The sequence below is a fragment of the Panthera tigris genome, chromosome E1 (assembly GCF_018350195.1).
Source record: "Panthera tigris isolate Pti1 chromosome E1, P.tigris_Pti1_mat1.1, whole genome shotgun sequence".
Lineage (NCBI taxonomy): Eukaryota > Metazoa > Chordata > Mammalia > Carnivora > Felidae > Panthera > Panthera tigris.
The window spans coordinates 42,600,496-42,617,314 of record NC_056673.1 but is presented as its reverse complement, the minus strand read 5'-3'; the positions used below and the strand labels follow the sequence as shown (position 1 = coordinate 42,617,314).

General features: G+C 54.9%; 1 protein-coding gene across 1 annotated transcript; it reads left to right on the top strand.

Annotated features, from left to right (window-relative positions):
• The first annotated feature begins 2,112 nt into the window (after positions 1–2,112).
• C1QL1 (complement C1q like 1) lies at positions 2,113–8,864 on the top strand. The gene is made up of 2 exons (XM_042967407.1): positions 2,113–2,709; positions 8,187–8,864. The coding sequence occupies exons 1-2, from the start codon at positions 2,113–2,115 to the stop codon at positions 8,364–8,366; spliced, it is 777 nt and encodes a 258-aa protein (XP_042823341.1). The 3' UTR covers positions 8,367–8,864.
• Positions 8,865–16,819: the final 7,955 nt, after the last annotated feature.

Genomic DNA, 16,819 nt, shown 5'->3' with positions numbered 1-16,819 from the left:
CCTCCTGCCAGACTTACCACCTTCCTCTTTTTGGACAGTGAACAGTACCTAAAGACCCAATCCCTCCGGGGTTGGAAGAGCCTGGAGTCGGGCTGCGGGTTTGAATCCCGATTCCACCACTTATTAGTTGTGTGACTTTGGGCAAATCTCTTAACTTGTCAGAGCCTCAGTTCTCCGTCTGTAAAATGAGGATAATGATGGGTTTTACCTCTAGGGATTGGTGTGAAGATTGAGTGTGATCATGTATGTAAAGCATTCAATACAGGGCCCTGCACGCAGAAAGCCCAGGACAAATGCTATTTATTGAGAGTTTTTGCTCCTTCTTTGGTGGTGGGGGCCACTCAACCTCACGCTGCCATCAGTGCTTGGAAGGTCCTCTTTCATAGTTCCTCATTTCATATTCTCGTGTCCCTTTCCTCCTCCCAGGGGTGGTGGTAATCAGTCTCAACCTAGGGTAGAGAAAGCCCGAGAATCATGTGGACCGTTTTGACAGGTCAGCAGGGGGAGAGTGTGAGGTGGCAGGGGGCCTCTCAGGAGAAAAGAAAGAGGCTGGAGGGTCATCCTTCAGCAGAAGCCAGAGGCCTCCCAATGGCAGAGCCCTCCCGGGTGGGCTGGATAAAGGAGGGTGAAGGAGGAGCAGTGGAGCAGCACGAGCGAGGCCTCAAATAATGTGACAAATATTTTGATGGAAGCAGACACATTTCCGTTTATGCAACCTAAACACTTTACTGCACTTGAGGAAGAGGATTGCCTCATGCAACCTGACGGGGAGAAGATTTAGGGGGCTGCTGAGGAAGCTAGGGTGGAGGAGGAGCTAAGGGGCTGGAGGAGACCTATCCCCCCTCTTGGAGGCTTGAAAAGGGAGCTACCACTCAGGGATTGTTTGCATTGGTCAGAATGTAGAAATGAGGTGGGGTGCCCACTTTCTTATTTAGGGCTCCCACTTCTCCCTTGTCTGAAAGCAGGGATAAGAGGTGTCATCAGAGGAAAATGGAGGACCCTACACAACCCCCAGGAAAAAGCAGCCTTGTCTGGCCTGGAGCTCGGTGAGGAAGGGGCAGAGGCAAGGAGGTATGGGTAGAATATCCTGCCCATCCTGGAGGAAGATGGGTCCAGGGAACAGCCAGCTGGGCGCCAGGAAAGAGGAGGGCCAGCTGCTGTCAGTGCTCGCAGATCTCGCACCCTGACAGGCACACCATCCTCAGATCTCCTGGATGGGTGGTCTGCGAGGCCTGAGTGCAGAATGCCCCCCCCCCCGTCCCCATCTTCCTTTTGCCTTCCTCTCTTCTTCCCTCTCATCCTCTTCCTGGTCCTTTTTCTGCTCCCCGCTTCATACTCCCCTCAATTGTTCTCTATCCCCGTAGACTGGGGAACCCGCGACCCAGCCTCCACACCCTGCGTGCGGTGGCCCCTGGAGCCTCCCTTCCCGGTTTTCTTCGAAACAAACCCTCGAGGCCTCTCCTCTCTGCCTCCCTCGGCGCTCTCTAGCTCTCCCTGTAGCCCTCTCGTCCACTCGGCTTTCGGCCTCTACTCCCCCATCTCCTGTAGGAGACTCTGCTGTTCCCCAGACTCTAGTATCCTCCCCATTTCCGAATCTCAGCCTCTAGCTCGCGGAGTCTCCGGGTTCCTCTCTGGGCCCTGGCCTTCATCTCCGCGGCCCCGCCCTCGGCCCCGCCCCCCTGGGTGGGCGGAGCCCTTCCGCCAGCGGCCCAATTAGGTGCCGACCCCGCCCGCAGCCCCACCCCTCGCGGGCGCGGAGCCGCGCGGAGCTGGTGGGGCGGGGCGGGGCGGAGGGGGCGGTGGCCCGAGCGCGAGGAGGCGGGAGGAGCCGGGCAGGACTCGGCTGCCGCCGCTCTCAGTCCGGCCGCGCAGCGGGAGGGAGGCGCGAGGCAGGAGCCGGCGGCTGGGCTCGGCAGCGCATCCAGCGCAGCGCGGCGCTCCGGGCCCGGCCCCATGCCCGCAGCCCCGCCGGACCGCCCTTGAGCGCGGGCGTCCTGCCCGCGCCCCCCGCCCGCCGGCACCATTGCCCCGACGGCGCGGCCGGGCGGCCCGGCGCTCCCCAGGCTCCGCGCCGGCCGGAAAACGCTGCTGGCGGCCGCCGCGGGCGTGGTGATGCTGCTGGTGCTGGTGGTGCTCATCCCCGTGCTGGTGAGCTCGGGCGGCCCGGACGGCCACTATGAGATGCTGGGCACCTGCCGCATGGTATGCGACCCCTACCCCGCGCGGGGCCCCGGCGCCGGCGCGCGGCCCGACGGCGGCGACGCCCTGAGCGAGCAGAGCGGCGCGCCCCCGCCTTCCACGCTGGTGCAGGGCCCCCAGGGGAAGCCGGGCCGCACAGGCAAGCCGGGCCCCCCCGGACCCCCTGGGGATCCAGGTCCTCCGGGACCTGTGGGGCCACCCGGGGAGAAGGGTGAGCCGGGCAAGACCGGCCCTCCCGGGCTGCCGGGTGCAGGGGGCAGCGGCGCAATCAGCACGGCCACCTACACCACGGTGCCACGCGTGGCCTTCTACGCCGGCCTCAAGAACCCTCACGAGGGTTACGAGGTGCTCAAGTTCGACGACGTGGTCACTAACCTAGGCAACAACTACGACGCGACCAGCGGCAAGTTTACGTGCAACATTCCCGGCACCTACTTTTTCACCTACCACGTCCTCATGCGAGGCGGCGACGGCACCAGTATGTGGGCGGACCTCTGCAAGAACGGCCAGGTGGGCCCGGCGGGGGCATGGGGCTGGCCTGGGGGCAGGGCACCCAGGGAGCCCGGGGCATAGGGTACCAGCGAGCACAGGTAGAGACCCTACAGCGGCCCCGCTTAGGCATCACATGCGGGGATGGTGGGCCTGTTGGCACTAACTCTTCGGTTCCTGGGCACTGGCTGCAAGGCAGACGCCGCTGGGCACCTGCGCGCGGCTTGGAAATGCGGGAGATAAATGCAAATAATCACAGCGCAGGGCTCCCAGGCGCGCGGACTGGTCCTTGGGGGCTTGGCCCTCGGGAAGCGATATCTGAGAGCTGGAATTCTGGTTGATACCAGCGGGCAATTAGGGGAGGGCAATGATGGGCTCTAGGGAAGGCAGCCTCCGCGCCCGCGGGCGTCCAGGCGCACCGCTAGGCGCGCAAGCCAAGGAGAGCTGTAGGAGATGTTTTGGGCACAGAGGCAAAGGGAGCCAGGGGCGCGAAGCCTTAGCTGCAATCCATCCTCCGCCCTTGAGAAGGGACCACTGCGCCGATCTGACGCCCTTTGCAAAACGCGGGGCTGCCCGGCCGCTTCCCACCGTGTCAGAGCTACAGGCGCAGGAAAGCAATCTCTGGGGGGAAAAGTTTTTCCTCCTGAGGGAGGCAAAGAGGTGGAAACTCCCCCTCCCTTGATCTTGCAGCTGCAGCTCCTGACTCCAGGAGTGTCAGGGGATCCTCTGCGTTCACTTTCCCCATCCCAAAGACTGAAGCTAGCAGGCAGCTAGGTGGGCTCCTTGGTACTGTGAGGGTAGTACATGGTGCTCTTCCTGCAACTGCTGCCCCAGAACCAGCCTCGACCTAATCCTGCCCTAGGGGGACAGTTTTGCCCAGCTCACTCTCCTTTTGTTACTCCCTCCCTTTCCAGGGCTCCCAGACCACGATGGCCTAGGGCCACTGGGGGGGGGGGGGGACGGCGGTGAGGCGGAGCATTCCTGTGGAAGGAGACCAGCATGGGTCAGAACTAAAGCTAGGATGGTGGGAGTTGGGAAGAAATTTCCTGCGACTGGGACCCCGGACCCTGTTGGAATCCTTCCCACTGCAGGTAGACCCTGGCTTGGGGGTGGGGGAAAGGACAGGCCTGGGAGTCAGCACAAAGACTACCAGGCACTTGTAAGTCTGCCCCCTCTTCTTTCTCTCCTGCCTGCCTCTTTCTCCTACTCTGTCTCTTGTCCCCGTCTGTCTCCTGTGTCTACCAGTCCTATCTGTCTCTCCTGAGTCTCTGGCCTCTCTCCCCCCAGGCTTAACACCCCTCTTTATTCCTTGAGTGTTTCTCTCTCACTTGGTCTCTATGAGGCTTCCCGTGTCTCTCCTCTTTGTCCTTGGTTCCTGACCAAATGGGAGGCCTCAGTATCCAGTGAGAGCTCACTCTGCAGACAGCCCCACGATTTCCCTTATTAATCATCAATAAAGGATGCAGCAATGTCACCTTCATCAATAGAATTTCTTCCTTTCCCAAAGAAAGTTTGGGCTGGCACCGAGCTGAGGTCTAAGGGGACTGGGGGCCCATTTTGTCTGGATAGGAAGCTGGTCACCAGAGCACCAGTGGGCCCTAGGCCTTGTACCACCTCAGGAGGTTCCAGTGGGGCTCCAGAGATGAAGCACGAGGAGACCCCAAAGGTGAAGTCTGCTTGGGCAGGATCACTTGCTTCAGTCACTGGGAGGTGAAACCATCTCAAAGCCTCTTCCCCCTTCAGTAGGGGCAAGGCACGGCACAAACTGACAAAGAGGTACTCACTGGAGGTGGGACCACAGGCTAGTAGAAAATAGGAGGTGGCTTTAACTAGGGGGTTCACAGATCCAGCATTTTAACAGTTACTCAGACCATGCCCCCCCCCCACTAAAAACTGGGGCCTACACCCCTCTCCCGTACGTTCTTTGTGACTTGTCCTTCCAGATTGCTCAAAAGACTCGTTAAGTCTCACTAGTCATCCCACGTACTCACTTCAAGCCCCGACTAAGAGGCAGGTTTGGAGCTAGGTAGCAGGGGTTTGATCCACTTGCCCTACAGGACCTCATGGTCTGTGCAGGAGAGATAATAGTAACCACCCAATAACACACCCCAGCGATTGGTGTGTTAGAGGGGGATTGGGGGCCCAGCTGGCAACTCCCATCCCTAAATGTGTTAGCTGGAGGGAATGATTCACTGGTGCCTGCCCCCACTCAGACCAACCTGGTCAGGGGAGAGGATGGCAAAACTGGGCTGGTCCCCAAGGTGAGGAGACATGGCTAGGGAGGAAATAAAAAGGTCAAGTGCAGGGAAAGGCTGGCTCAGAGGTAGAAGAGGACATTCAAGTGAGCAGAGACAAAATGATGGCTCTGGGCAATGGACGGGAACAGAACAGAGGGGCTTCTGCCTCCCATGGCTGCAAGACCTGGGGCACTGCTGGGCTCTGTGCTTTTCCTTTCTGGCTTCCTGCCTGAAGAAATGCTTCCAGAATTTCCTCAGGAAGGCAGGACTGAAATTGGTCCTTGGCCTTTCCCTCGGCAAGATAGGGAGGGGAGAGGTCACTGAAGCGCTGAGTCCCCCGCTCTGTCCTTGCCTGAGGCCCACCAGCCCCTCTCCCCAAGGGGAGCCTTGAGTCACCACTGTGTAGCCCGAGGACACCAAGGCCTGGTCTTTAGGACATGGGGATCTGAGGAGCCCGAGGAAGGGGCTGTAAGTTAGGAGTGGGTGCCCTGAGTGAGGTAAGCTCCCTGCAGCTGCCTCAAATATCCACAGTTCGGATGTCAGGGAAGACATGAAATTAATACACTGGGCCAGGAGAGAGGGGCTGTGTGGGGATGGAGCAGGGTCTATGGCCAGGGTGCCACTTGTCCAGGGCAGGGACTTTGGGGAGGTGAATATCACAAACGGGGAAGGGCTTGGACAACAGAACCTGAGTGAGGTGAGAGATGGGGTAGTAGATAAATTGAGGACTCCAGCATAAAGGCCTCACTGGAGTTCAGCCTGATGCCTGACAGTGGGAGAGGGGCTCCCCACTGTCCTTTTCTAGCTAGCCCTGAATGCTTTTCACAGCACAGAGCACAGTGCCTAACTCAGCAGGGACCCAGGAAATATGTGAAAGCACAAGTGTCCCCTGTGGGCCAGGCTGGTTGCCTGTGGGAGCCACTCCTGTACATCCAACACCCCAGCACTGATCCGGGGGCAGGAGCTTGTTTCATGGGTTCTCCCCACTCCTCCCTCCAGGGCCCTGGTCAGACCACTGCCTCAGTTTCCCTTCCCCTGGCAGCCCTTGAGGAGGTGATTCTACAGCGCCCCCTCGTGACAAGTCCCAGACTTGCTTTCCTACTTCCATGGCAGCCTCAATTCCCCAAATTTCCCCATGGCCTCCAGAAGCTGGATGCCTCAACTGTTTCCTGTCTCAGGCAGAGAATCAGGACCCCTGGGTTCCATTCCTGGATCCCCCTACTATCTAAGGATGGAAGGGCATCAATTTTTCCTGCCTCCGTGGATAATTAGGATAATCACAGTAACAATCATGGTGATGAATAAATAATAAACATAAGCATAAGAGTTCTGATGCCTGTCACATCACCAGGAGATTCCTGGTGACAGATGATTGTGTTCTAATGGATTTGGCTATTAAGAAGCACACTGTTTTAATGAGTTAAGGCTCAATTAATCTGGGTAATAAAAATAATTGTTATTAGTAGTAATTTATTAGCAAAGATAATGAAATGCATATGTAATAATAAATACTATGAGGATTAGGGCCCAGGGAACAATATAGAAGTTGGCTGCTTTCTTTCAGCACTTTCCTAGTAACACAAAGCCCCATCAAGATTAAAAATTTTTCCCCCACCATCTGAAGGCTTTTATAAAGGTGGCAGTGGTGAGGCGGGATCTTCTCATCCTTTTTCTGAACAGAGAAATTGAGCTTTTTGAAAGACAGCATCTTCCCCTCATTTGCTTTTCCCCACCTTTAGCTGAACTGTGAGTTTTCCCAGCTAAGTGTCCCCAAACGGTTCTTGCCCCTGGTCGGGGAAGAAGAGATTGAGGGGAGAGAAGGGGCTGGAAGGATCTGGGCTTTAAATGGCAGCCAGCATGCAAATACGTTGGGTGCCCCCGTTGTAGCATTGCTGCTGACTCAGCAGCTTCGGCACAGCTGACCTGCAGTTCTGTCTCCTGCCCAGGAAGGAGAATGGACCCTTCCCCTAATTTGGCTTGGTCCAGCCCAGACTGTTAGCCTTTGGGAGAGCTGCCTTCAGGGAAGGGGCTGGTTGGAGAGGGGCTGTTGAAAAGCCTGACTGAGAGAACCCCACTCAATGCAGCCTCCCCCCAACACAAGCCTGCACCTTGGAGATGTCCCCTGTCTTCCCATTCTCCACCCAGGCTATCCTGGAAAGGCCCCAGATCCTATGGCTCAGGTCCTGTGTTGCCTCAGTTGGAGAGGAATGCCTGGAGGGAATTTGTTCACCATCACTCACCCTCAGTATCTAATGATTATAGTCGGAGCCCCCAGAAGTGACCAGCAGACTTCACACACAAATGTTGGTGCCCTCTTGCTTCATTGAACTGCCTGTCCCTCCCCTCACCCATCAAAACAAGGACTGGCAGGGATAGCAGATCAGACTGAGGATCACACAAAGATGGAAAGCCTGGATTCCCTCCCTCCACCCACTTCCTTTCTACCACTCTGTGGTGAGACAGGAGGAGCCCAAGGTCCTCTGTGGGTGGGATAATAGTCACAGGTATAGCTATAGCTCTTTGGAGGCCAGGATGCAGGCTCTATCTGAGCCTTGGGAGGGGAAATAATTACCAGACCTTCCATCTCACTGCTCCAGTATGAAAGACCCCAGAACGAACTACAGACAAGGAGTTGAAATACTGGGTTCTGGTACTAGGGTGGTTGCTTAGTAGCCACCTGGCATTAGTCTAGCCACCTGACCTATGGGGCCAAGGTGTCCATCCCTGTGTCCATCCGCTGACATAAGAACAGGTGGGTGTGGCTGAAAGGTAAGGCATTATTGTTACAATTAAAGCAGAGAGGAAGGGATAAGGAGAGAAGGGATGGCCCTCCATCCCCTGGTGTTCCAGAGAATTCCTCTCTGCAAGAAGGGAGTTCCAGGCTGGGCCATCCCTGAAGGCGTTGTTGACGTCCTCTGCAGGCCAGACGGTAAGACCTAGAGGAGTTAAGGAGGCCAACTCCACCTTGATTCCTAATTCAGACCCAGATTACACCTGCCCTAGAAATCCAGGGCTCCTCTATAATCCATTCCCAAAACATACACTTATGATTGGAAGGGGTGGGGAATGACGCGAGAGAAGCAGGCAGAGTTGAAGGCAGGTTTTTAGGGCCTCCAGATCCTACCCACGTGGCTGCCTTACCTCTGACAGTCCCCCTCCCTCCCCGACCCTACTTCTCTCCCTCCTCCCCCCTACCCTCTCACACACACCATCCCTACTCTCCCCACCCCCTTATTCCCACCCCCACCCCCACCCCCGCAGGTGCGCGCCAGCGCCATAGCCCAGGACGCAGACCAGAACTATGACTACGCCAGCAACAGCGTGATCCTGCACCTGGACGCGGGGGATGAGGTCTTCATCAAACTCGACGGAGGCAAAGCGCACGGCGGCAACAGCAACAAATACAGCACATTTTCCGGCTTCATCATCTACTCCGACTGAGCTCCCCGCGTCCCCCTCCGTCCCCTACCCAGCTCCCCCCTCCCCCGGGGCCCCCCTCCCAGCGGGCTGAGGGCGACCCAACCCCTCGCTGCCCCAGCCCTGGCTGCCGGCCCTCCCTGGCTATGACGCCCCCGGCCCGCCCTCATCACCACCCGGGCCGCCGGCTAGGCTCTCCTTGCTCGTTCGCCCTCGCCGCAGAGCCGGGTCCAGAGCGCACCGTCGCGGTTCCCGGGAGGCGCTGTCGACCGCCCCCGCCCTGGCCCGCGCTGTATATTTGTACAATAGGACTGTTTATTACCCACCCAGCTCGTCAGCCCGCCCCAGACTGGGGACAGGTCTTGGCGGGGTCCCTTCCTGTGCTCGGATGCGCTGCCCTCCCGCTCCGGGGTAGCGCCTCCTGGGAGAGGGGTGGGTTGGGGCTGGATAGCGTCCCAGCACCTGCTAAAGCCCCAGCCCGGCTGCGCCCCGTCTGACCAAAGCTCTAATAAAAACACTTCCATCCCACTGGCTTTGGGTCTGTGCCCTAGAGAGGAGCTGCAGGAGGGGACCATGAACCCTGCCTTCTTCCAGAAAGGGAAGAGGTCTGCTGGAAGTTTCCCATGGATCTGGGGGCAGCCAGGTCCCAGAATCACAGCTGCTCTGGGAGGAGGTGGGCCAAGGGGCCCAATGCTCACCACAGCCCAAGCGTGCCTGGGCAGCAGAAACAGGAAGCAGCCCAGTTACATCATCCTCTTCCATGGTGGAAAAGTTTCATTTGTTTGACCTGGAAAGTGGCATCAGCAAGGTTTAAACTGGGACACCTGGGCTCTCAATCTGGTACCACTGTGTGTGATCTTGGGCAAGTGACTCCTCTTTCAGTTCTGGGTTAGTGACAGCAATCACAGGAACACACTTTGCACTAAACACTTCCAGGTATGGCACCTCACTCAAGCCTCCAAGGAGCCCGGAGAGGTTGGGTGACTAGATTTTGTTCTTCTTCCAGGGAGGTTAAATATCTTGATGAATGTGACGTGGTCGCTAAGTTCTGTGATTGCACTTGAATCCAAGAAGCCCTGCTCCTTGGAGACAACACGTGGAGTCTCCTGGCTCTGTCTGCCTCCCTTACCTCCTGTGACCATGTGACCATGACAGTCGTAGTTAGGGCATTCCTAAATAACCATAGCTAATATTTAGAGAGCACCCACTCTGTGTCAGACCACCACGTAAGAACCTTATAAATACTATCTCCTAGATCTGTGTGGGGAGGGGGTAGACTGGCAGGAAACGCTCACATGCCCTTTGACCTGGGTGCTGTCCTTTTATCCATCTCAGATGAGGAAACTGAGGTTCAAAGAGGTTCAGTAACTTGCCAGGGTCACAGAGCTAGGAAAAGGCAAATGCCAGGATTGGAACCAAGGACTACGCTCTCAGCTGGTGCACCATATTTCATAAAGATCTGGTGTCTCCAAAGCAGAACTGAGGAAGAATGACTCTGAGGCAGCTCCCTCCTCGCTGTGCCCAGCCTTTCCACTCCCACCCCTGCCCTGCAGAGGCTTCATGTACTTACAAGCATCTGCACTGGGCAGCAGCCATGGGGCGAGCCTCTTGGAGAACCCCGAGGCTCTACATTGAGGAAAAGTCCCATCTGGCCTCCCCACCCCCAGCTGGCTCAGCTGGAGAGACAGGAAGGAGGGGTGGCCTCCGTCCCAGTCAAGCCCCATGTATGGACCCTTGTCATGGCTGGCAGCCTTGAATGACTTTCTTTATCCTCCCTTCTCTCCCCTACTTCCCCCTACTGCCAGCTGTGGCCATTTAATAAAATTAGCTTAATGCTTGTTCCTTCCCTGTGGGGTCTGGAGATTGAAATCCGCGGGTCCCCACAAACCCAATAAAACCCCTGGCAGGTCTGGCTGGAATGAGAGTTTCCTCGGGAAGAGTGATTAGATTAGAAGGCGCTTCCCCCTGCCCCCAGTGCCACCCACAGGCCCCTGTGATTCTTTAATGGCCACACTGGCCCAGGGGTACCCAGCCACATACCTGGGCGGCTCCCCACCCCTCCCCAGAGGCCACAGGGACTGGGCTGGGACCTCTGCTACAAAAAAGCATGTTAATCATTTCTGTAGGAGTGCCTGGCTGGCTTGTTTGCTTTTATTTCTGGTGACTGGACAAGCCTTGTGTCTCTTTGAGAGATGGGCCTAATATCTCCATTTTGCAGATGAGGAAATCATAGTCTGAAGAAAATTCGTGACTTGCCCATGGTCATGCAGCAAGTGTGTGGCATAACTGAGATGGACTGAAGCCAAGGACCTTTTCTTCCTTTGCAGGGCACCAAGGGTATCCTGCAGTCACTCAGGCAGCATCCCAGCAGCAGGGGAAACTGTCGGGAAAGTGTCTCCCCCATCAGACAGGGAATCCCCAAGGGCAAAGTCTGGGTTTTTTTTCCTCCTCAGACTTGGGATACCTGAGGGCAAGGACTGTGTCTCCACCATTAGAATGGGAAGCTTCCTGAAGGCAAGTTCTCTGTCTCCTCCATCAGACTGGGGGTCCTCAAAGACAGTGTTATGAGCAAGTTGAGGGTAAGGTGTGTATCTCCAGGATTGGGGGACTTCCTAAACACAGAGATTGTGGCTTTCCTCGCAGTGGCTCTGAGGGTAGGCACCGCTTTTTCTATTGAACCAGGGCTTTCTAAGACCAACCCCTGGGACTGGGGGTTCCCTGAGGGATCGACTCTATCTCTTCAACTTGGGGATCCCCGAGAGCAGGAGCTATACCTCCCCTCAGACTGGGGGCTCCCTGAAAGCAGGGCATGTGTCTCTCCTCCTCAGTCAAGGGCTTTCTGGTACAAGAACATTCCAGGGGGACAGGGCTGGCTGGGTGATAGAAAGGAGACTGGACATGCAGAATGGCGGTCCCACTCTGGAGGAAGGAAGGAAGAAAGCTCTCCAGGCTGCCTCCCCTTTAGAAAGATGTGTGATTAATTAACGAATAATGTCCCTGCCAGGGGGTGTCAGGATGGAGGTGCCCCTGGAGCTCACCCACACAAGGAAAGGTAGGCCATCCTGTGCCCAGGCAGCTGCCAGCCCTAGGGGCTGGGGCTGCCCTGCTTTCTGGGGTCATGGGGACCAGAGGGGACAGCAGGAGCCCACCGCTGGGGACTGTCCTAATTGGATGACTTTGCAGGACAGCCAGGCAGGTGCGCTCAGCCCTCTGCTTCAGCTTGCTACAAACACATCTGCCATGGTGAGGTCTAGGGGTTAATTGCCTCCTGCCTCACTCCTGGTAACCGATATTTCATTTACTGCTCGGAGGGGGAGCTGCCCAGAGAATCAATCCCGGACAAGCATCCAGGAGACAGGGGAGCTGCGGAGGCACGGGAGCTGTTTCCCAGAGGATCTCTGAACACCAGAGGAGGAGGCAGGAGGCAAAGACCCAGAGAAGGCGGCCGATTGCTCTAGGCTATTGGGAGGGGGGGCTCACCTGCGTGTTGCCCACCCTTACAGGACCCCCAAGGGCTAAGAGAAAATCTCAGGGGTACAAAGGTTGCACTACTCCAGCTAGCTGTGCTGTTTCCCCTGCCCTGCTTTCTTCCGCATTTATTTATCTGAGTGCCCCCATAAGCTGTAGCAGGTTAGATGCTGTTAATAAGGTTATTTTCACAAGCAATGAAGGTATATTTGAAAAGCGGAACTGGAGGTGTGAGCTCCTCACCCCCTTCCAGGTAACAAACCTCAAAATCCTACAAATGAGGTGATAATAAAGTGGAAGTGAGGAGTCTACACATGTTTGGAACTAGAAGGGGGTGGCAGGGTTACTGAGAGGGGGCAGCTGGGGGCCGGAGGGAAAACAGGGGGGCTACCCCCATGCTTTCAACATGTTCCCCCTTAGTTCCACCCACCCAAACTGAGAATCAAAACCACAGAGTGGGTAACTCCTATTACACAGCTGCAAAAACTGAGACCCTGAGAGAAAGCCAAGATTTCTCAGGTTGGCTCAGGACAGAGATAGAACCAGAGACAGCGGCAAGTGGAGACACAAGGTTTGGGTTCAAGTTCTGGCCATGCTCAGTGTTTCAGGAAAAGACACTTGACCTCTCGGAGTCTCGGTTTCTTCATCTATAAAATGGGGCCGATAAAAATATCTACTTGAAGGGCTGCTGTGAGGTAGTGGGTGAGAACCCGTTTTGTAAGTTATAAAGCAAAATGCAAATGCACGATTATTATTACAACCCAAGTCTCCTGAGCCCTGTGATTTTTTTTTTCTGAGCCCCATGATTTAAACCACTTTCGGTTGTACTTCAGTGCCTGGGATGGTGATGGTGATCATCAAAGAAGATGAAGACTCTTGGGTTGTTCTCCCACCCTGATAATCCCAAAGTGAATATAGGGTAGGGGTTGGTTTGGGGTACACAAAGTGTGGAGCTAAGTGTTGAAAATGGGTGCCCTGAGTCCTCTCATGTCCAATGTGGACTCCCCCACCCTTCTGTTCTATGGCCTCCAATATGGGGTGAGAGAAGGGATGCCCCAAGGCTGTGGTCCACCTGTCCCTACTTGCTCTGCTGGTTCAACATTACTGAACATCTTCAATGGGCCAGGCTCTAGCTTGGTGTGGGCTCCAGAGATGCATAAGAAACCATCCAGAGGGGCCACCTGGGTGGCTTGGTCGGTTAAGTGTCTGACATTGGCTCCGGTCGTTATTTCACGGTTCATGAGTTTGAGCATCTCTGCTGTCAGCTCAGAGCTCACTTTGGATCCTCTGTCTCCCTCTCTCTCTGCTCCTCCCCTCTCTGTGTTTCAAAAATAAATAAATATTTTTTAAAAGGTTAAAAGAAACATGTTTAAAAAAAAAAATCCAGAGCTTCAAGATACCCACAGGGGTCATACAGAGACATCCAGGACATGGTGCTATTGGAGGGGGCGGGGGGAGGCTTCCCAAACTGTCAGGAGGAGTTTCTCTCAGGGAGCTGGACTAAAGGGAGGCTTACAGTTTTACTTACATAATGTTTGGAAAGGTTTTACAAGGTCTCCCCCTTTGAAATTTGAGCTCCCCCCGCCCGCCCCTAGGATTTGTTGCTGAAGCTGCCTTCTTGGGGATGGGGTTGGTGTGGGTAGAACCCAGGGAACTGAGGGTTTTCTCTTCTCTTGTCCAAGGGCTTGGGAAATAATGGAGCTGGGTGAACAACATATACCCTCATCTCTGTATCAACACCCAAGTCACAAGAACACCTATGTACTATTCTAAGAATTTCAAATGCATTCATTTATTTAAACCTTACAATGATCCCACAAGATAGTTACGACGAACACACCCATTTTTTGCATGAGAAAACTGAGGCACAGAAAGGTGAATTAATTCACCCAAGATCATACGGCTTACCCTTTCTGGGAGCAGCCCTCTTGCCTGGCCATTCTCGGGAGCAGGAGAGGGGTTGAATCCCACTCCCTCCCAGCCAGAACAGTCTCCCCAACCAGGTCACCTGGCACGCCTGCCCACAATGCTTGCTGCCCGGCCAGCTTGCACAGGGGCAGGGATCCTGCCTTTCCCCAGATGGTGAAGGGTAAATTTGAGGGTTCCTTCCCAGGTGCCCAGGGCACAGGCCCCTTTGCTCCCTGAGTGAGGACCCCAGCGTGGATCAGGACAACTGCATAGGGCCAGGTAAGTACCAGACCTCTCCAGCCTGCCCAGAGCCAAGGATGGGTCCGCTACACCCTGGCCTATTTCCACTGCCTGCGGAACACCTGTTCATTATTCAAAGCCCAGGTCCATTGCCTGCTCTTCCATGAAGGCTTCCTGAACTTCCCCCAGCAGTCACCTGCAGGTCTCCAAGGCCACACCGAGAGCATCTTCCACATAACAATGGCTGACTCAGTACATAACACTGTGCCTGCCACATAATAACCACTCTACCATAATAGCAGCTATTCAAACATCTGTCACTCTCCTAAACTTCCACCTCCTGCTGGTGGGTGCTGTGATGCACTGCCTAGGTCTCCTTCAGGACCAAAAGATCTGTTCCCCAGCTGCTGAGAGTGCTGCCGGCAGGTGGCTCTGGGCTAGCAGCCCCCTTCAGGGATGGCCTCTGCTGATGGGGGGTGCCTTGCCCAAGGTCCTGCCCACTTCTTAGGGCAGCCTGTTTCCAATGATAGATTAGCGTGAGGGTGTAAAGTCCTGGTCCCCTCGCAGGGCTTTTACACTCAGGACACTTCTGAAGACTCTTCCACGCGTGTTCATTCCAAGAGCACATCCCAGTAAACTTCCTGCACACTGATCTCCACCTCAGAGTCTGCCCCATGGAGTACCCAACCTGCGACACCTACCCCAGATCTCATCCATTCACTAATTCCTTCAGCCAATTTTATTGAGTACCCGTGATGTGACAGGCCTGGTAGCAAAGGCAGGAGATGGAATGTGAAACTAACTATCCGATGGGTGATCACATCTCCTACCTCCTGGAGAAGGCAGAAGTCAAGAGGGTGACTCTACCAACCTCTACCATAAAATCCACAAACTTCCCTGCATCTGGGCCCCTCCTCTCTTACTTCTTTTTGCCTCCATGGAAGAGCTGTCCCTCCTTCCAGGGCCCAACCTGTCACTGTGTTCTGTATCCAAGGCCCTCCCACCAGCGTACCAAATCTGCCGTTGTTTGTCCAAGACTGTTCTGGTTTTCAAACTGGAAGTTCTATGTCCTGTTAAACCCCTCAGTCCCAGGTGGGCTAACTGGAGTGGTTGATCAGTGTATCCTCCATGTTTGCTGGGGACCTCACCTAATTGGTAATCAACACCTCTCTTTACTCTTTAGCGGCTGACTCTGTATCAGCTCCTTCCCATCATCCTTCAAAGCTCGCCTACCTTTAAAAAATCCTCCCTTGACCCCGCATCTCCCTCCAGCCTCTACCTCCTTTCTCTGCTCCCCTTGACAACCAGAGGACCTAAAAGAGTAGTTACAACTTTCTCACCTCCCACTGTGGTCTGGCTGCTGCCACTCCTCTGAAATGGCTCCCACCAAGGCCAAGTGTGAACCCCTTGCTGATAAACTGAGTGGACACTTTTTCAGTCTTCGTTGTGCTTGACTTCTGTGCTAGGCTAGACTTGAAGGTCTGGATTTTTTTTTAAATGTGTATTCATTTTTGAGAGACAGGGAGGGATAGAGAGAGAGGGAGACACAAAATCTGAAGCAGGCTCCAAGCTGTCAGCACAGAGCCCAACATGGGGCTCAAACTCATGGATGCGAGCTTGTGACCGGAGCTGAAATTGGAAGCTTAACTGACTGAGCCACCCAGGTGCCCCTCTGGCTGGGGTTTAAGGATGGCAAGAGTGAGGTCCTGAACTTGGTTCACAGACCTTTGAAGATTGATCTATATCTGGAGCAGCTAATGCCACACGCAGGTGCAAGGAGGTGTAGTGATAAGTATTCGGGGAGGATGTGCCTCCCCTCAGGCTCCTTTGAGCACCTAGGCTTGGTGATCTTGTCAGTTGCAGATCGTGAGAGAGCCACACACACACCTCACCAGAGCTGAGATCCTGTTGCCTTTCACAACATATTGGCCATATCAGCCCAGAAACATCTGCCGCCACACAAGGCAACATTCTTCACCTAACCCTCACATCTGAGTTCTAGACCTCGAGATACCAGTTAGGCCAATGCCAGGCTAATCTCCCTTTATCAGCATCTGCAGTGTTGGGTCCAGGGGATTTTCATTTGTGTCCACTAAGGTGGGCCTGGCCAGGCCCCACCAAAGCTTCTCAGCATCATGGGCTCCGATGACTCTCTTACCAGCAAAATTCTTTTCCCTTGGATTCTGAGATCCAAGGAACAGTTCCTTTGGCTTCAACTTGCATGCCACCTCCCCCCAACCCTCTTTTTCATTCTCTTTATAGCCCATATATCACATCATTTTTAGTACTAGCTTAATTGTCTATTTTCTCTCATGGGCTGCAACCTCCATGAAGATAGGAGATGGTGTTTATCACTCACCACCCCACCCTCTGGGCCCACCAATAAATACTTCATGGACGAATGAATGCAAGAATACCTATTATCATCTCATCGGATGTTGGCAATATGCCGCACTTACATTATTTCTAATCTTTGTAAGTAACAAGCGAGGTGTCCCCTGTCCCATTGCCCACAGCCAGGACAGCCTCTGCTCCCTGTCTTACCTCACCTTCTCCAGTTAACTGTCCAAACCAGAATTGGACCAAGGCAAGACCAGGCTGACAAGGACACAAGAGGAATCTGTTTCCCTGGTGGTTCCTGGGGATCCCAAACCTCTGTTAAAATGCACATCTCTGTGAGAGGGGATGGGACCCCTAAGCTGGAAGCCATGCTTTAGGAGTTGTATTTCTCCTGGGTAGTGCAGATGGCAAGAATACCCTGGTTTTCTTGTAGCTTTACAGTGACAGCACTTTGTATCGTTTTCTCATGTTACTCTCGCCAAAACAGCAATGCTATCCCATTGTAGAACAGGCAATGGAGG